A 21,909-nucleotide genomic window follows, 5' to 3' on the forward strand; every position below is an offset into this window, starting at 1 on the left:
CAAGAGACAATGACACAGAGGAGCCAGAGATGCAAGATCACGTGACCAAACTAGACCTGACATATACAGATCTTTTTTACACAGGGTAGATAGGATAGGTAGGAGGAGGGGTGAAGAAGCATTATTAAGAATAGTTAGTGTTAGACTTAATTTCCACTTTAAAGCTGAACTCCAGGAGTTGTGACAATGCTGGATCTGGATTTTCAATTTTGAGAGAGAATGGTAAAACCTAGTTTGGCTCCTGGAGCCCGGAGGCTTCATAGAGATGTGGGAGGGATGAAGTCTCCTAACCTGGGTCCAGACTTTGCAGACAACCAACACACTGATTGAACTATACTAAAAATTAATATATAAATATAAAATATAAATCATGTAAAAATAAAAATATAGATAAACAAATAGAAAAAATTTTAATATATAAATAACAAAAATATAAATTGTGTCAAAATAAAAATGTTCAAAGTAAAAATATATAAAAATATGAATATATAAACATAAAAATGTAAATCGTATCTAAAACTACTTTCAGATAGAAGTTTGAATAATAACTCAAGATGGGCCGTTTACCAAAAATACACTATAGTTTCCTTTTCAAAATAAAAATATATAACAATATGAATATATAAAAATATAAATCCTATCAAAAATTACTTTCAGATAGAAGTCTGTATAATAACTCAAGATGGGCCATTTACCAAAAAGTACACCATAGTTTCCTTTTCAAAAATGTAACTAAAAATAATGGTAGCAATAAGCAGATGTCGTCATAACAAAAGAGCGAAGAGAATCAAGGGGTTAAAGGGTGTCAGCAAGTAACATGATCAATCACTGATGTCTCATCTGCATGTAATAAGTATTCCTCCACACTTGACCTTAATCATAAAATTACAGCCATCTGAATCAATCCATATTAAGCACAAGGTTAAATAGGCGCACGCTCTCGATGGGGCTTGCGTGGTAATGGGAGAGATGTGATAATCTCTCGTTACGCATCCCAATAAGAAAGTAAATGGAATTATTGGAGAACAGCAGGTGGGAAAAGATGACACTCTACAGATGCAACAGCAAGTGCAATGCTCTTATCATGCGTTGGGGGAGCAAAAGAAGAGTAGACAGAGGAGGCTTCTATGCATGTTCAGCCACCACTGGTAAGACCCTTTCCCATTACAGGAGCTGACTGCGTAATGTTTCTGCCCATATGGCTAGAGGATTCTACTTGTTATTAGCAAAAAATGTTATCTACTCTTGGTCGATAATGTAATTTTGTTATCGGAGTGGTGGTGATAGGGGAAATTTAATTTTCACAGAATAGAATAAATAAATGACATAGTACAGAACACTTGAGATGTCAAGGGATGGTGAGGCTAGGTAATTGGTTAATCGGTTTCTATTATAATAACAAAGATTCAAGTTTCTTCGAGTATCACTACAGCTAACTATACAATGGCAAATGGACAGAGCGAACAGGCTCTCCATTTTTTATTGAAATTGCAAAGCAGTTGAAGGCAGTTTTTTTTATGCAACCTACAACGTACTAAGAGTGGAACTGAGATTCAAACTTGATTATATAATTGTAGTTACTCCCTTTTATATAATCAAGTTTGAATCTCAGTTCCACTCTTAGCACTGAAATTGTTTTTATGTTTCTGTATTTTTTTCCTTTTTTTGTTTTTAAAAAATATGAAATAAAAATTATATAACTTTTTAACCTCCCTGGCGGTATGATTCTTTCTGATTTTTTGTGCTGAAAGCGGTACCATTTTTTTGCATGGAAATATGTAGTTTTTTATTGTAGGCTGTAATATTTAGGAATAACTCACTGAAATCTGTCCGAACAAGAGTCTAGTAAACATCCCGGGTATGATAAAATTTGAAACATGAAATCATAAATTATAATTTAATAAATATAATCATAAAAAATAATAATATAATAATAATAAATTTAATTCAATAATATAATCAAACCAAAAACACTGAAATTTGAAATACAGAGGCAAATTCGCACATCGCTGAGCAAAGTCACAAAATCGTTTTCAGTGTCTGATGACGAATTTCCCCACGAATCATTATCACTCAATTCTGCAAGTGGTTCTGATTTACTATCGCTGTTCTAAAACCGCTTTTGAAGTAAAGGGACGCTTTTTGGACGCCATGGACTTTTCTAAGTTTCCAGGCAGAAAGAACATTCAAAATGCAGGCAGGGCGCAGGACAAAGCAGTAGGGACAAAATGTATGTGAAATGCATTGAAACAGCAATGACAGCAAAAATGACATTTTTTTAAAAATTCAAATTTCCCGCCGGTTTCGGCGCCCGTACGTCCCGACGTCACAGGGACCGAAACACAGAAGCCAGATGCCGGCATCGGCCGGAGGAGATGGCCGGGGACGCTGCAGGGGACACATCGCGGGAGCGAAGGACAAGGTAATTGCTGCAGGGACCCCCAGAGCAGCGCCACATGGTAAGCCCGAGTGTAGCTCGGGGTTACCGCTCTTGGTACAGAAATTTTACCCCGAGCTACACTCGGGATTACCGCTAAGGAGGTTAATATGTTTGGTATTCATGTTCATGCACCCTGAAAGTCCCATCTTCTCTATTGAATATTAGGGCACTCCTGTCCCTCTTGTATTGAACTGTATTGTTGCTGTATTGTCACCCGTTATATTGTAAATCGCTGAGCAAACTGTTGGCGCTATATAAATCCTGTATAATAATAATAATTTGCAATTTTAAGGGATGTGGTGCAATAATCATATCTGGTCGCTCGCTCGCCACTTTACTGTTACTAGATCAATATATCCATAGTCCATGTATTGAGTTGATGCACCTTTATTGATTTGCACAGCATTTTTTTTGTCATTAATTATTCATTTTTTTTATATATTTATTGATTCATTGATGTATTGGTTTAACCACTTGCCTACTGAGCAGTTTTGACATTTTTGTACACAATAAAATCTTCTTTTTTTTCCCTAGTAATTACTATAAACCCCCTAAAAGTATATGTTTTCTAAAAGCAGATACCCTGGCAAATAAAATGGTTGTAGTTGCATTTTTTTATGACCCATGATACTTGCACAGCTATACTGTATATCATACACATATTTTCTGTAAGAAATGTTCTTAAATGAATTTTAGTACAAACAAAAACAATATTATTCCAATTTTTTGGTTAAATACAAAAGACGGGGTGGTGTCAACTAAATAGAAACCAAACATGTCAAGCTTTAAAATTGTGCAAGCGCATGAAATTGCAAAAATCTATGATAACCAAAATTTTCTATAGTCGATGATTTAAAAGCTTTTACAAGTTATCAGTTCAGAGTTGGCCATGAATTATGGCCCTACAATTATTGCTTTCACTCTGATGTTCGCAACAGTACCTCACATGTATGGATCTTTAATTGATATTTACATGTCTTTGGCAGCCCTACACTGTGCATTTTATATGGTGTGTGTACAGGAGTCACAGGGGTGCTTTAGATTTTTAAAACATTACTTTTACTTATTTTACAGTTGCAAGAAAAAGTATGTGAACCCCTTGGGATTCCGTGGAATTTTGCATGAATTGGGCATAAAATGTGCTCTGAACGTCATCTAAGTCACAACAATAGAAGAACACAGTCTGCTGAACATAATACTACACAAACATTAGATGTTGCCATGGTTTAATTGCACATAACATGTAAAAATACACAGTGCAGGGAGGAAAAAGTATGTGAACCTTTGGACTTAATAACTGGTTGACCCTCCTTTGGCAGCAATAACCTCAACCCAACGTTTCCTGTAGTTGCAGATCAGACCTGCACAATGATTTGGAGTCATTTTGGACCACTCCTCTTCACAAAAATGTTTCAGTGTAGCAATATTCTTGGGATGTCTGGTGTGAATCGCTCTCTTAAGGTCATGCCACAGCATTTCAGTCGGGTTGAGGTCAGGACTCTGACTGGGCCACTCCAGAAGGCGTATTCTGTGCTGTTGCAGCCATTGTTTTGTTGAATTACTTGTATGCTTTGGGTCATTGTCCTGTTGCATCACCCATCCTCTGCGGAGCTTCAGTTGGCGGACAGATGGTCGTACGTTTTCCTGCAAAATGTCTTGATAAACTCTGGAATTCATTTTCCCATCAATGACAACAATCCATCCAGGCCCTGAGGCAGCAAAGCAGCCCCAAACCATGATGCTCCCTCCGCCATGTTTTACAATGGGGATGAGGTTTTGATGTTGGTGTGCTGTACCTTTTTTTCTCCACACATAGTGTTGTGTGTTCTTCCCAAACAACTCAATCTTAGTTTCATCTGTCCACAGTATATTTTGCCAGTAGTGCTGTGGAACATCCAGGTGCTCTTTTGCAAACTTCAAACGTGCTGCAATATTCTTTTTGGACAGCAATGGCTTCCTCCGTGGTGTCCTCCCATGTACTCCATTCTTGTTTAATGTTTTCCTTATTGTAGATGTGTCAACAAAAATGTAAGCATGTGCCAGAGATTTCTGTAGGTCTTTAGCTGACACTCTGGGATTCTTCTTTACCTCATGCAGCATTCTGCGCTGTGCTCTTGCAGTCATTTTTACAGGACGACCACGCCTAGGGAGAGTAGCAACAGTGCTAAACTTTCTCCATTTGTAGACAGTCTGTCTTACTGTGGACACATGAGCATCAAGGCTTTTGGAGATACTTTTGCAACCCTTTCCAGCTTCATGCAAGTCAACAATTCTTGATCGTAGGTCTTCTGAGAGCTCTTTTCTGCGAGGTATGGTTCACATCAGACAGTGCTTCTTGAAACCAGTAAACCCAAAACAGGTGTGTGTTTTTTTTAAGGGCAAGACAGCTGTCAGCAACACATTCAATATCATCACACTGATTGGAGTCAAGGTTGGCTCACTCCTGACTCCAATTAGCTCTGGGAGAAGTCATTAAGCTAGGACCTCACATACTTTTTCCTCCCTGCACTGTGAATGTTTACATGTTATGTGCAATTAAACCATAGCAACATCTAATGTTTGTGTAGTATTATGTTCAGCAGACTGTGTTCTTCTATTGTTGTGACTTAGATGATGTTCAGAGCACATTTTATGCCCAATTCATGCAAAACTCCACGTAATCCCAATGGGTTCACATACTTTTTCTTGCAACTGTATATAATTTTTTTTCATACACTTTTTCATTTTTCTTAATTGTATCCCTATCACAAGGAGGCTAACAAGCCCCCTGTGTGATAGCATTGGCAAGGGACAAGTACTCTTTATGGAGACATTGGGATTCTTATAGAACCCTTGAAATAACTTCCCAGGCTCAGGGAATCCCTGCCAATAATTGCTACATCTACAGCTCACAGTAGCTTACTATGATGGTCACTTTTAAAAATGATCCTTGCATTCATGGTAATTGATTACGTCAATATGTGCCACTGCCAGAAGGTTTGCTTTGTCTCCCAGCACAGTCTCAAGAGCATTTAGGAGATACCAGGAGACAATCAGTTACTCTAGGAGAGCTGGACAGGGCCATAGAAGGTCCTTAACCCATCAGCAGGACCAGTATCTGCTCCTTTGTGCAAGGAGGAACAGGATGAGCACTGCCAGAGCCCTACAAAATGACCTCCAGTCCGACGTCCTCTAGTCGGCCCCGTGCTCACTGCCTGGCATCATACAGCTCGATTGGCATTTGCTACTGAACACCATAATTGGCAGGTCCGCCACTGGCGCCCAGTTCTTTTCACAGATAAGAGCAGGTTCACCCTGAGCAAATGTGAGACATGAAAGGGTCTAGAGAAGCCATGGAGAACAGTATGCTGCCTGTAACATCATTCAGCATGACCATTTTGTTGGTGGGTCAGTAATGGTCTGGGGAGGCATATCCATGGAGGGACGCACAGACCTCTACAGGCTAGACAATAGCACTCTGACTGCCATTAGGTATTGGGATAAAATCCTTGGACCCATTGCCAGACCCTAAACTGGTGTAGTGGGTCCTGGGTTCCTCCTGGTGCATGAAAATGCCCGGCCTCATGTGACGAGAGTATCCAGGCAGTTCCTGGAGGAAGAAGGCATTTATGCCATTGAATTGCCCCCACGCTCGCCTGACCTAAATCCAATAGAACACCTCTGGGATATCATGTTTCGGTCCATCCGACGCTGCCAGATTGCATCTCAGACTGTCCAAGAGCTCAGTGATGCCCTGGTCCAGAATTGGGAAGAAATACCACAGGACATCATCTGTCATCTCATTAGGAACATGCCCCGACATTGTCAGGCATGCATACAAGCACATGAGAGCCATACAAACTACCAAGTACCATTTTGAGTTGCTGAAATTAAGTTTCAGCAAAATGGACTAGCTTGCTGCATAATTTTTTCACTTTCATTTTCAGGGTGTCTTTGAATTCAGTCCTTTGTAGGCTAATGATCTTCATTTCCATCAAATGATGGGGCGTCATTACGTTCCTAACACATTACCCCGCCCATGTCAGTATAGATATCCAGCATAATATTTTCCCCATTGAGATCTGATGTGTTTTCAAAGTGTTCCTTTAATTTTTTTGACCAGTATATACAGTGAAGGAAATAAGTATTTGATCCTCTGCTGATTTTGAATGTTTGCCCACTCACAAAGAAATGATAAGTCTAAAAATCGAATGTTCGGTGTATTGTAACACTGAGAGACAGAATAGCAACAAAAAATCAAAAGAAATGCATGTCTAACAAATGATGACTGATTTGCATGTTCATGAGGGAATTAAGTATTTGATCCCCTTCACAAAACTTGGTGGCAAATCCCTTGTTGGCAATCACAGCGGTCAGATGTTTCCTGTAGTTGGCCACCAGGTTTGCACACACCTCAGGAGAGATTTTGGCCCACTCCTCTTGGCAGATCCTCTCCAAGTCATTAAGGTTTGGTGGCTGACGTTTGGCAACTTGAACTTTCAGCTCCCTCCACAGATTTTCAATTGGATTAAGGTCTGGAGACTGGCTAGGCCACTCCAGGACCTTAATGTGCTTCTTCTTGAGCCACTTCTTTGTTGCCTTGGCTGTGTGTTTCTTTGTGAGTGGCAAATATTCAAAATCAGCAGGGGATCAAATACATATTTCCTTCACTGTGTATATATATATATATATATATATATATATATATATACATATATACACATACATTTATGTATGGTCTGTTCCCAATTTCCTAGTGTAGCTAAGCAGATTTGACCATCCTTGCTGCTGATTCCTGACAACAGCATAGAGCAGAGAACTGAGAGGAGGAAATGGACACCCCCCTCCTCTACACAGTCTCACAGTGAATCATGCACATCTGAGGCTGTAAATTGCTTGCTGTGTGGTGGAGGGTTGGGTACCCTTGGTGTCAGCATAGACTGTTAGAAGTGACTCCTACAGAGGAATGACAGCATGGCCAGAAATCACAGCTGCTGCTTTGGATAGAAGCAAGTACACACTATAGAAGGATATGATTTGTTCATTTTTAAATTCAGAGGTTTACAACCACTTTAGGTTATGCTATGTTAGAACATGTTAATATGTTGAAATACACTTAAACTCGGACACATTTTTGTCCATATCTTCCTGCCTGAAGTTCAGATTTATACCAGCATACTCCCCTTAAAGTGGTTCTAAAGGCAGAAGGACTTTCTCTGCATTAAGATAAAAAAAACCTTCTGAGTGCAGCCAACCCCCCCTATATTTGCCTGAGCCCAAGCTGTGCTCGAGAACAGAGTCTCTCTCTCTCTCCTGACTGGACAGAGAGGCAGGAGCCACTGGCTCCTGCTGCTGTCAATCACAGCCAGTGAGTAAAGGGTGGGGGCGGGGACAAGCCCAAATCAATGGACAGCTCGACTCGGGATCAAGCCATAGCAGGCCATGCTTGCTATGGAGACACTCAGCAGCGAGGAGGAGCCTGGAGTCTTGTTGGGGGATCGGAGAAGAGGAGGATCAGGGCTGAAAAACCATTGCAGGTAAGTATGTTTGTTATTTTTTTTTAAATCTACGTTTACACTCACTTTAATGTTCTCCTCTGCAAGTGAAATTTTATAAAGCATTTATCTTGCCATAAGGCTGTCCTCACAGTACATCCCGAGCTTTGACCAGTAAGGCAAACATCAACATCAACAAATTAAAATTCCCAATGGTACGCATGCCGCACTATCGACGATTCTCATTATAAATATAGGCCAGACACCATGAGCCTAAGGCACTGAAATGGTTAACAGTGCATCGTAGTCTCATCAGAAAATGAAGAATTAATTTAAAATGGACATTTTTTCCCCTGAGCAGAGTTTCAATATCACACATAAAAGTCACAGTTTAAAGGCTAATTCCGTGAATAGAGATTAGCTGAAATACAAATTAGTATGCAAGACTGATATGAAAGACAAACATACAGAGCAATGAGCGCGCCATCCATCAAGGAATATTTGCATGTGTAAATGTCAAGATATCACCTCGTGGTGACCTTACTGGAATCTTTGGCGCTGGGTATCCTGGGATAGGTCCGGTCACATGACAAGCACTAGTGATATTTAGAGGAGAAGTGGGCAATTCCTCACTGAGATTCAGGAATAAAGGAAATTTCACAAAAATGGCCTTACACTGTGCTTGTGCCTTGCTGATCCTCCTATCCCCTAGCAAGTCTATCAGACAGAGTTGGTGTGAATAAAGGCACCAACTTATATGCATATGACTCTAATGACATGAAACACACACTAGTCTCCTGATAGCCAGAGGTCACATGATCTTTGCCTAGGCTTATGAGGGATAATAAAGCAGTTCTTTTCAACCCAAAATTGAATGTGGTTTTGTAATGTTCACATTTGCCTGAATGGTTCTTGTAAACTGTAAATTTTCATGGTACGATTATTTTAAAGGTCAGTCAAGATAAAATTCTTCAACAAATTTACAAAATGTCTGATTATGTCCACTTGGTATTTCTGTACTTTACACTCGGCACTGGAAGTCCTTGTACTAAGGTTTAATAGTCCAGTTGCTTGAATTCACATTTGCTGCACTGGTTACAATATGGAAATGTTGGTGGATCTAATTTTTGGTTCAGACTACACTGTCTGCAATGGTTTTTATGGTAATGGATATACACGGAAGTCTTCATGTTCCAATTAAGCCTTTGGCCCTACAAGAGGTTACAACTTTATGAGACTCTTTAGCTGCTTTAGGGCTTCCTATTAATTATTTTGTTGTGCATGCAGTTCTTCCTCAATAGAGCAGACATAGGAAGGTGTTAGGTCCTCTACCCCATGCTACTTGCTCCTCAAACCCAAAGACATGTAAGAAAGAGGCTTTATACACAACGGAATCACTGCTCTCCTGAATAACGACAGTCAAAGATCAGAGTGGAAATGCCCTTCTGGACACATTCAAAATATTAGGCAAATTTTACAAACTGTGCCAAGTTGGGGTAATACAAAGTTCAACCTTTTCCCACTCCGTTTGCCCATTTTTCTAAAGTTCCATGAAGTGCAAAACCATGCATCTACAAGATGTAATTCTGCAGCTGATAACCTCTATGTCTAAACCCTGAGGGCATGGCTTGCGAGTAGTAAAAACCCCTACCAAGGTTTGGGATACTTGGTGTGTGACTCCTCCATATTATCTATACACCTGACTTTTGGAAGAGTATTCCAGATGCCAACACCTGCACTAGATGTGGATCACCATGGCAGAGACCTCAGAGTTTAGAGTGGCACTCCAAGCTATTCAATACATGTTGCTCTGCAGCCATTGTAGCATCTACCTCTTCTAGTCAAACTTTTGGCTGGTGGGAATGATATCCTGCCCACTGCTAGAGTCAGTGGTGTCTCACACAGGTCTTCAATTCAGCTTATGGTCTCTATTTTTCCCCAACATCCACAATCCCCCCTTCCCCTTCTCCTGGTGGTGCTGTCAGTTGCTAGGACCGCCAACATTCTAACAACCAATCACACGCTTGTGCATTGACAGGAGGGCAGTACTTCATCTGTCCACACCTGTTGCTACAGCCACACTCCAGAGTTCTCCAGGCTCCCAGCCATTCTGTAAGTGTGTGAGGTAAGGGTGGACTCTGATGGGGACTCTTATGTAAGGGTAGATGCTGATGGGGAATTTTATGTAAGAGGGAACCCTGATATAAAGGAGGACCTTAATGTAAGGGGGGACTCTGATGGGGACTTTCATGTAAGGGTGGATGCTTATGGGGACTCTCATCTAAGGGGGGTCCCTGATGTAAAGGAAAAAATTGATGAGGACTTTGATTTAAGGGGTAACTCTGATGTAAGGGGGGACATTGATGAGGACGCTGATGTAAGGGGGGGGGGGCTCTGATGGGGACCTTGATGTAAGGAGGGAATCTGGGCTCAAGTTTATTTAGAATTTCTTTGCTTTGTTTTGTTTAAGTTTTTTTTCTCTGTTGTTCTGAATCACATTATAATCTAATTACAAAAAAGCTTCTTTTTTCGGCCTACAAGTCAAGTATTTGTTAAAGATACAATGTGGCCCTCATACTGAAAGGTTCGGAGACTGCAGTTCTGTATCCTAAAAAGCCTTCAAATATCTACAGGCAGCAGAGTTTTGGATTTTCAAAAGCTAATGATTTTTCCATTTAATAGTAGAAGAAGCCTAGTTTGTTCATGAATGGGCCTAATATAGGAAAAATTGAGTATCCACCTTCATCTTTGCATGACAAATTATGAGGTCCTGTGTTTATTTTTTTTTATTATTTTTTATTTTTGCCATTCTGTTTCAACAAAGAAATGTGTATATTTCTCACTGGTGTCAGAGGGGTACATTTAATAAAACTGGAGCGCTCCGAATCTGGTGCAGCTGTTCATGGTAGCCAAATTAGCTTCTAACTTCAGCTTGTTCAGTTAAGCTTTGGCAATAAAACCTGGAAGCTGATTGGTTTCTATGCACAGCTGAACCAGACTTTGCACTTTCCAGTTTTAGTAAATAACCCCAAAGACTCCAATTCCAGTTTTGGCATAAAAAAAATGTATTGGCTAAATATTGTGAAAAATATTTCTTAAAACCCTCTAAGTCGGGCTCATTATTTATATCAGATATTGGTTCCACAGAGTAGCCTATCAAAATGAAGAGGTCCTTTAAGAAATTTTGGAAAGAGAAGCCAACTGATCACATTCTGCTAACAGAGATAATCTAAATTTGAGAAGTAACAGAACCAATGCCCATCATTAAATAAAACACTACTAAAAGGCCCCATGTATGACAGTCTAGATGAGTACCAAGTCCAGTTACTATGTGAAATACAAGATTTATAAAGTAAACCAAAAACTTTCTTTACCCTCTCTGACTGAGCCAAATCCTCTTCTTTTGTGTCTCACAGGCACCCCTCCCAGACACTGCAGCTCACAGTGGGAGGTTTTGGCAGCAGAAACAGTGCTGTCAATCCAGAAACCAGTGGATGGGGATAGGTGTGCCTAGGTGCTGATTGACCAACTACAGGCTTGTGAATCAGCAGTGACAATGCCGAAAGCCCCCCTGCAGCATTTTCTCCTCCCACTGTAGTGCAAGCAGGCCCAGCCTACACGAGAATGGCAACTTTGCTCTCAGTTCACAAGCAGTGCAGCATCATTGCCACAACACCACAGGAAGCCAGATTAAGGGGACTTCCCTGGCAGGATCAACAGGTAAATGTGGGACTTTGAAAAACAAAACTGTAAGTGCAGGTGCTCTAATAATTATGTGCTGCAATGCATATTTTTTTATTTCCCTAAAGACAGCCCATAGTGCTCTTCATAAGCCCATGGTATAAAGATAAGTCTTGTATTGCCCGTTACATCCACCTTAGGAATTCTCGGGAGGTGCAATTACATCAAGTTATTACAAATATACAGTGGGGATCGAAAGTTTGGGCACCCCAGCTAAAAATTTGTATTAATGTGCATAAAGAAGCCAAGGAAAGATGGAAAAATCTCCAAAAGGCATCAAATTACAGATTAGACATTCTTATAATATGTCAACAAAAGTTAGATTTTATTTCCATCATTTACACTTTCAACATACCAGAAAACAAAAAAATGGCGTCTGCAAAAGTTTGGGCACCCTGTAGAATTTATAGCATACACTGCCCCCTTTGCCAAGCTGAGACCTGCCAGTGTCATGGATTGTTCTCAGTCATCGTCTGGGAAGACCAGGTGATGTCAATCTCAAAGGTTTTAAATGCCCAGACTCATCTGACCTTGCCCCAACAATCAGCATCATGGGTTCTTCTAAGCAGTTGTCTAGAAAACTGAAACTGAAAATAGTTGACGCTCACAAAGCTGGAGAAGGCTATAAGAAGATAGCAAAGCGTTTTCAGATGTCAATATCCTCTGTTCGGAATGTAATTAAGAAATGGCAGTCATCAGGAACAGTGGAAGTTAAAGCAAGATCTGGAAGACCAAGAAAAATATCAGACCGAACAGCTCGCAGGATTGTGAGAAAAACAATTCAAAACCCACGTTTGACTGCACGATCCCTCCAGAAAGATCTGGCAGACACTGGAGTTGTGGTACACTATTCCACTATAAAGAGATACTTGTACAAATATGGTCTTCATGGAAGAGTCATCAGAAGAAAACCTCTTCTACGTCCTCACCACAAAAATCATCGTTTGAACTTTGCAAATGAACATATAGACAAGCCTGATGCATTTTGGAAACAAGTTCTGTGGACCGATGAGGTTAAAATTTAACTTTTTGGCCGGAATGAGCAAAGGTACGTTTGGAGAAGAAGGGGCACAGAATTTAATGAAAAGAACCTCTGTCCAACTGTTAAGCATGGGGTTGGATCAATCATGCTTTGGGGTTGTGTTGCAGCCAGTGGCACAGGGAACATCTCACGAGTAGAAGGAAAAATGGATTCAATAAAATTTCAGCAAATTTTGGATGGTAACTTGATGCCATCTGTGAAAAAGCTGAAGTTAAAGAGAGAATGGCTTCTACAAATGGATAATGATCCTAAACACACCTCGAAATCCATGGGGGATTACATCAAGAGACGTAAACTGAAGGTTTTGCCATGGCCTTCACAATCTCCTGACCTCAACATAATTGAAAATCTATGGATAGACCTTAAAAGAGCAGTGCGTGACAGACAGCCCAGAAATCTCAAAGAACTGGAAGACTTTTGTAAGGAAGAATGGGCAAAGATATCTCAAACAAGAATTGAAAGACTCTTGGCTGGCTACAAAAAGCGTTTACAAGCTGTGATACTTGCCAAAGGGGGCAGTACAAGATATTAACTCTGCAGGGTGCCCAAACTTTTGCAGACGCCATTTTTTTGTTTTTGGTTATTTTGAAAGTGTAAATGATGGAAATAAAATCTAACTTTTGTTGACATATTATAAGAATGTCTAATCTGTAATTTGATGCCTTTTGGAGATTTTTCCATCTTTCTTTGGCTCCTTTATGCACATTAATACAATTTTTTAGCTGGGGTGCCCAAACTTTCGATCCCCACTGTATGTACACCCTCTTGAGAACTGTACAATATATATATATTTTATGTTTAATACTGTGCTATAGAATAATTATTATTTTCAAGTCAAAATAAAAGAGGATTATAAAAAAAAAGATAAAAAAATAAATAAATAATAAATATAAAAATCTCTCTCTCTAATATATATATATATGGCTAATATATACAAACATATAATATACTCTTTAATACTATAGAATAGCCATTTTTATCAAGTCACAGAAAAATAAAAAAATAGAAATTAAATGTTGCATGAAGTGTGGATGGATCCCTTCTGTGCACAAGGTAACGTCTGGTTCAGCTCATGACTGAGTTTTGTTTGCTGTAGATTGAATTAGGCCAGGCAGCACAGCAGGGAGGGTTTTCTGAACCCCACGTGGAAGGTTTTGAGTAGACTTCACAGGCATTTAGAATGAGTTATAAACAAAAAGTGTTTAGAGGTGACCCACGCATAGCGTTCAGATACACAAATCCTGATTCATTTCTGTTCAGTCTGCATGGTTCTGCTCTTCACAGCCTCCTAAACTTCTTTACACACATACATACACGCTTACAGTATAATGCAGGGATGTAAATGGGTGGACCCACATGTAATAATAGAAGGTAACTGCATGACTCCTGTCATTTAGGGTTATGGGTGAAGACATGCAAAGCATTCTTTATTTTCCCTGTCACCAACTGTGCATCTACAACCACTGGCCTATAATGCAGATAAAGTCTAATACTATAGAGCCATGTATTCCAAAGAACATGTAGTTGTTTCAGGCTAGTTTGCCATCACCAGTGTAATATACAAAGACCATGGCTTCTACAGAGTAGGGTTCATGGAATGACACACCTTATGGTGAGGTAGGCTTAAACAGGTAAATAAGGCTAAATATAACAATTCCTAAAAACATTCCCTCCAACCTATCCTACATAGCCTGTAAAAAAAAATGGTCTGTGTACTTACCTTTTTTTAATTCTGTCTGGTCACGTGATCCAGCAGCTCCAGCTGCCCTGTGTCAGAGAGCAGAGGCTGCAGAGGAGAGGAGGGAGTGCTGACAATGGATTGCCTATGGGAGCCTGTGGGTGATATCACAGCATCAGGAATTCACAGCTGTTGTCGAGCACTCCCTTACACAGGGGAGTCAGAGCTACTGTATCACATGACCCAACCAAAGTAAATGCACAGATCTTTTTTTTTTACAAAGGCTATGCAGGATAGATGGGAAGGGGGAGGAGGAAAGTTTTTACGTATAGTTACAGCTAACCTTTACCACCACTTTCAAGTAACCAAAAAGTTCCCCATAAACCATTTCTTGATGTACAGATGAGCCAGGAAAAAAAAGAATGATTTGCATGGCTCTAGCTAAGTAGGGGTTTTGGTTCCTTTTAACTCTATTCACTAAATCTTGTGTTGACCACAACTTATTTGGTTGGGTTCACCACAACTTGTCTGGTTGGGTTCACCACAACTTGTTTGGTTGGGTTCACCAGAACTTGTCTGGTTGGGTTCTACACAACTGGTCTGGTTGGATTTACCACAACTTGTCTGGTTGGGTTCACCACAACTTGTCTTGTTGGGTTCACCACAACTTGTCTGGTTGGGTTCACCACAACTTGTCTGGTTGGGTTCTACACAACTGGTCTGGTTGGGTTCACCACAACTTGGTCTGGTTGGGTTCACCACAACTTGGTCTGGTTGGGTTCTACATAACTGGTCTGGTTGGGTTCTACATAACTGGTCTGGTTGGGTTCTACACAACTGGTCTGGCTGGGTTCACCTCAACTTGTCTAGTTGTACCATATGTAATAGAGATTTTCTTTTCACTTTCTGCAGAGTCCCATACACAAATTCTGCCATCCAAACATTTATAAAAAAAATGTTACTGTAAGTTTTAAAACAGTGCTTTACCAGTGTGAGCTATATAGTGGTTATGCTACTAAAATAAGGACGGGCAGGTCTTCCACCAACTACTATTACCCCTGAGAGAACTCCTGTCTAATTTTTGTTTAGAAATACTACTTAGCTGCACCATCCTATCATGATTTACCACAAAAGTGAGCCGTCACTCCACAGACCATGGTAACAATGTATAATCACGTGCTGTAGCTTGCTACTTACGGTTCAGTGGTAGGCTGGCGTTGCTGGTACCCAGCTTGTTTACCGCTACACAAGTATAGTTGCCGAAATGTTCTTCTGTTACATTGGAGACGTGAAGGATCGATCTGGTGCTGTAGTTCTTTATAAGGATGCCCTTCTGTCCGTTTGTCAGTCTACCAAAAAAACAAAAGTATATATTATAAATGTCCTATGGAAGATGAAGTTGTTATTTTATTGGTTGTATAATGTCCCAAGATTTCTATTCAAGTGTATGTGAACTCAATCACCAAAAATCTCAATTAAGTGTTAGCCAGTTGAGAACATGCCCCAAAAAGTCCTCACAGTACATAGGGCATGTGTAATGCGTCTACTCCTTCTGCTCCACTGCCGCATCCTCTCCTCCCAATTGTTGGCAATTCTCAGCTCTGAAAATTAAGCCAGGAGTTGTAATGTATATACATACAGCCCTAGCAAAGGCAGAAAAAGAACCATCTGACTTAGCGGCGCTTTACATCAGAACAAGCGCATTTTTGCACGTTTCCATATGTTAAATTTTTGACAGCCAATTATTTTCAATGGGTTGTCAAACACATGGAAACACACAAAATTGCAGTTTAGTGGCCACAAATCTGCTGCATTTGTTAGATGCATTTGGGATGCCATTAACAATTAACTGTGAGTGTCCATCAAGGGCAGCGCATTATTTTCATATCCAGGTTGTTTCATTCATCTGCAGATCAAAGGGATGAACTTTGATATGCAGATGCTGACAGTTAAAGCAACCTGAAAAACAATCTTTTTTTATTTTTTTTTTAAATAAAAATTGCCTATTTAACTCTTTATCCTTATTAACCCTAGATTTACCTTAATCAGCTTTAATTAACTCATTCTTCCTCTTCTCCCTTCAACTATTATTTTTTTTATTTATTTTCTTTAATTAACCCTTAATTATTAAACTTTATTTCATTTTTATTTGTTTTTTTTTAGGTATTCATTTTTTTATAGTCCTAATTAAAAAGTGCCAAAAATGAAAAAAAACAAAAAAAAACTACTTTAGTTCATTTGTAAATAACTTTGCAATGCTTTGTATCAGAATCATTCCACCATTATATGTTGCGCTCCTAAATAACAAAAAAAGGTTTTTTAATTCCCCTTAAGAAACAATATTATAAATATATAACCAATTTAAAAAATTAGTGAATCATCAAATCAATTTAATATAATTAATAGTCCCATCAATAAAAATAAAAGTCCAATAATAGTGACTTGGTGATAATTGCTCTTCAATTTGTGACTTTTTGTGAATCCTCCAATTAGTGAAGACGTATGCTCACCTCCTTCCTACAATTAGGCTATACACGCTTGTGGTTCACCTTCCTTGGAACCTGCCAGAATTTAGCTCTATATGGCAGGTTCCAAGGAAGGTGAACCACAAGCGTGTATAGCCTAATTGTAGGCAACAAAGGAGGTGAGCATACATCTTGATGGGACTATTATATTAAATTGATTTGATGATTCACTAATTTTTTTAATTGGTTATTGTTTCTTAAGGGGAATTAAAAATTTTTTTTTTGTTATTTAGGAGCGCAACATATAATGGTGAAATATTTTAGGTACACAGTTGAAGTTATGTGTTTTATGTTGGCGATCCACTAGAGAGAATTGCATTTGGCTCGCAAGTCACACAAATTCACTTTTGTATCAGAATCATAATGTTAATGGAATTTTAAACAGAGCAAATTATATAATAAATTTATTTATTTATTTAATTTATTTCAGGTACTTATATAGCGCCATCAATTTATGCAGTGCTTTACATATACATTGTACATTCACATCAGTCCCTAACCCTGAAGGGGCGTACAATCTAAGGTTCCTAACTTACATTCATACATACACATACTAGGGCCAATGTAGACATGATCCAATTAACCTACCAGCATGTCTTTGGAGTATACTTTTATTCTAAAGTAACACTATTTTATTTAAACACATACAACACTAGATAAAAAAAGAAAAAAAGGGCTGTTTTTTTTTGTCTAAGGGTGGCATTAAAAAAATATTTTTTGCAAGAAAATATCAGGAAAAAAAAACAGAGGTAAAGTCAGGCTAACATGACATTGAACACCCAAAGACAAAGTGGACTTGTTGCCTATAGCATCCTTAAATACCTTAGATCAAAAACTTCCCTGCTGTCAAACTGACACGTCCATTTATGCTCATATATCAGAGTCAAAATGTAAACGGGATCATTTATGCCGCAATGTGGTGCCAAGTACCGACAGGATTTATATTATATAGAATACTATACAGTATATTAAATCACCACTTTACTGTAGCAAGGACACTAATAAGTAATAAACCTTTGTTTCACTCTAGGGGTTTAAGAGCTCTTTACAAAGTCAGACTGTAAGTTGTAACCTTATCCTTTTTTTTTACTCTTAAATAAAATGGTGTGCATGAGATATAACAAACCACTTTATTCCACTTCCATGGTGTTATGTCATTTAAAACATAGAGTGCTTTGACTTTCCATTAAACAGGTTTAGCGGCTCCCTTGCAAAACAGCGACTAAGGGTGATTGTGTATGCTTTGATTGTTCGCACAGTGATACACTTGATTGAATAATTAGGGGGATTTTAAAGGAGCCTGATTAATGATAATGTGAACGCATGAGCATTAGATTTGTTGGCCCTGCTTAGATGTCTTTCCTTTCCTCTACAGAAAAGGAAATCACTCTGTTTGCCATGGAATTAATATATTCAAATGTCATCCTCTAAACAAGGATGGATAGACTTTAGCACACTGTCATCCAAGGTACAACCCCCACCACAAAAAATAAATACAAAAAACTTGTTAACTGCCCCACTAGGGATACCTCAAAAAGATGGCATAATGGGCAAACTTAAAATAAGGACTTGTAATGTAACAATCAAAAAAATGTACAAAAACTAAATGCTAAATATATTTATTTAAAGCTACACCTAAAAAAATCAATTAGGAAAATTAAAAAGGACTGAAGAAAATTACTTTAAAAAATGTAAAAAAAAGTGCAGTGGACCAACAAATTTCATTTATTTAGTCAAATATATGTCCATTCGTGTAATGACTGTTCAGTTGTGTAAAATATTCGAGTTAGATCCTTCCATTGTCTTGAATCTTGACTCTAAACAAGGATGGGTAGATGTATTGCTGCCTAAAGCCTTCAATGAAACATCATAGACAAGTATATCAATTACTGTTACTGGAAGGATGATGAGAGTGTGGCTAGCATTGCCAAAATCACCATAGATTGTCAGGGTCTGGATATGAACATGCGACCTCTGTGGTGTCTGGTTGTAGCTCTTCTTGCTGTGCTACCTGAGATGCTGGACAGCTCCTTGTCTGATTCCTTAGGACAATCTTGCCTTGTCTCTTTTTTTCTAGTGAACCTTGAACTCTTTGCTCCTCCCATGAACTTCCTGATTTAAGCCATGTTTCTGAACTTTGCACTTCCTGTTCGCCAGATTACTACACTCTCTCCAGCCTATATATTGCTCCTTTGTGTACGTTGGTATACGTTACCAACCTTTGGCTTGTTCCTCAACTACACTTCCTCTTCACCCCAAGCTGCAACCACTTGTTCATGACCTCTGCATTGCTTACAGACATGGAAAAAAGGAAGGCGCCTCTAAGTGTAGTATTGGTGGTTTATTTAATATAAAAGATAAAATTGCACTTACAGGAGTAAAAACATGAAAGGCTCATCGTGAGTTGCAACCAATGTTCCTAATGGTGAAGTGAAGGGACGCCTGATAGCGTGGCCCGTGGAACTCAGGAAATGGGAACAGAGATGGCTGTAACCTCGAGAAGAGTCATGGAACGCATACATTGGATGTGACGTAAGGTAGGGGCGGTAACGCGTTTCAGAGCATGCCCAGTGGGCTCCTTCATCAGACCTGAGCCCCATAAATAAACCACCAATACTACACTTAGAGGCACCTTTCTTCTTTTCATGTCTGTTTGCACTGGAGCCTTGCATCCAACTCTATGAAGAGCTGCCTCAGTGTTATTGGTCTTATCCGCTTTTGATATCCATGTGGCACCCCTCTCCAGTGGCCACAGAGGTTGGTTTCCAGCAGGAGCACCCTGTCTACACTGTCTGACTTGCTTACATACTACTCTTCTGCTTATCCCTACCTGCTATATCTGTTACTGGACCCTGGCCTGCTCATCTCCTGGTGGGGTGATCCTGAGGACCCCGACTTGGTACTAAACACAGAAGAACCCACCTCCACCATCAGGAGCTCTGGTGAACACCGGTTAGGCCTTAGATCCTGTGCCTTAGGTGAGCCCACATCATCCGCCAGCCTGACCTGCTTGTGTACTTATCCTGCTGGTCGGTGGAAGCCTCTTTACTGCTATAGCTACTGGTCTCCAAGCCTGACCCCTGACATAGTGTTAACTATCCAATGCAAGATCTAATATGCTGAGCTCAAAGACAGTGAAATGACAGGTGATCTTTTTACAGGGAAAAAACATCTATAATTGCAGAGATTTAAACATTTTAGAATATTAAGAAATTAGCACATTTGGGCTGAGGTTTGTACAAGTACTTCTGCTTAGAAAAATACTTTCATCCATGCCTAAACAAGTAAACACCAAAAATGTGTTAATTGCCCCACTAGGGATATCCCCAAAAGATGGCATTAATATACATGCTTCAATTGCTTCAATTAGGACATGTAACAACCAAAAAAAAATGCAAAAATGACATACAAAATGTATTTATTTACAGCTACGAAAAAAAAAGTTAACCAGGAAAAGAAAAAAGGAGCAGAAGGAAATTAAAACTATTTAAAAAAGATCTTCACCTTAAGATGAAGTGGACCAACAAATATTATGTATAAGTCAAACATAAACAGGGGATAGACCAAAAAATGGAAACACTACATGATTTGCAGTTGTGAAAGTGATGACATGTTTCGTGTTTAAAGCGGAAGTGATGTAACATTCTTTTGCTTCTGCTGTGTGATGAGACACCTAGTAAAAAGTGGTAAGTTTCACTTTTGTCATTCACTGTGTGCGCTGCTAGCAATATGGAGTCATGTCAAAGCTTACTGAGTTTCAAAGACGGCAATTTGTTGGTACCACCTAGCTGGTACCTCTGTGACTGAAGTTGCCAATTTATTTACCGTGTCATGAGGTACAGGATCAAAGGTTATGACGGCATATACAGTTTCCGGGAAAACATTGTCTGATAAGCATGAGTGTGGTCGAAATGGTCAATTGACTGAAAGAGACAAAAGGATATTGCTCAGGATTGTGTCCCAGAATAAGAAAACAACTGCTGCAAAAGTGACTGCAGAGCTCAATCTCAGTCCCATGAAGACCAAGTCCAGTGAGGGCTGAGATTGAGCTCTGCGGTCACTTTTGGCAGCAGTTGTTTTCTTATTCTGGGTCACAATGCTGTGCAATGTCCTTTTGTCTCTCTCAGGCAGTTGACCATATCGACTGCGCTTAAAGATAAGGACAGGAGAAGGAAAAGGGAAAGGGAAAGAAAGAGAAAGAGAAAGGAAAAGAAAAAAAAAAGCATAACATATATCTTCATACTTTCTATCACCCTTGTACCACTCGAATGTTGGAGATGGGACAGCTGCTGTTTCACATCTGATTAATCCAGTTTTTCCCAAGGAGACCCCCGACGGCGTGATTTCCAGGATTGTGGGTGCAACTGGAAAGATTAAAAAATGTAATATTTACAAATATGGATACATACAATGCTAGCACTAACATTATCCTGGTGAAAAAAGATGCACAAATTAAAAAAAATGCTTAAATATACAGTACAGTTTAAATTGCTGGCTTTAATTTTTTTTTATCCTGCATCTCTAGTTTTCTAGTTTAAAAAACAATTCTTGTTAAAGGCATTATAAACCTTCTTACCTTGCACCTTGTGTTTTTCATCAGCATAAGATGTGCACTGATTGTGTAGTTTCATGGTGTTGTTTGTTGCCCTGTATGCACATCCTATAGTAGAGTAAATCTTCACATTCCCGTGTCAGAAGTTTCTGTGTTCAAAAATGAGGCATGCAGCATGGCATTGGTTTATGCATGCCCTCCATCTCTAGTGTGAGAACTAACACTTCCTGTGAGGAAACTACACATCCCACAATTCCTGGGTCTCTCAGACTAGTGTTCTTCAGGTGAGAGCTACACAGTAATTAGATCTGACACAGACACAAACAGGCTGACTAAGGGAACAGCATGCAGTTTCATCTAATTAGCAATCCCACATTTCTGATGTAATATAGAGAAAATGGCATGGATTGGGTGCTGTGTGACACAGAAAAGGAAGTTGTGTCCCTTTATCGAATAG

At 39.4% G+C, this 21,909-nt stretch overlaps 1 protein-coding gene across 4 annotated transcripts in view; it reads right to left on the reverse strand.

Moving 5' to 3' along the window:
• NEGR1 (neuronal growth regulator 1) overlaps positions 1-21,909 on the reverse strand; it is a 782,301-nt gene that overhangs the window by 157,939 nt on the left and 602,453 nt on the right. For all 4 annotated transcript variants that reach the window (XM_089692157.1, XM_089692158.1, XM_089692159.1 and 1 more), the window contains exons 5-6: positions 21,144-21,264; positions 15,573-15,724 (exon numbers count right to left, since the gene is read on the reverse strand). In XM_089692157.1, coding sequence (XP_089548283.1) covers positions 15,573-15,724; positions 21,144-21,264 — 273 coding nt within the window. The remainder of the gene's footprint in view (positions 1-15,572; positions 15,725-21,143; positions 21,265-21,909) is intronic.

The sequence above is a fragment of the Staurois parvus genome, unplaced genomic scaffold, assembly GCF_062004578.1.
Source record: "Staurois parvus isolate SC_StPar_1 unplaced genomic scaffold, SC_StPar_1.0 ptg000578l, whole genome shotgun sequence".
Lineage (NCBI taxonomy): Eukaryota > Metazoa > Chordata > Amphibia > Anura > Ranidae > Staurois > Staurois parvus.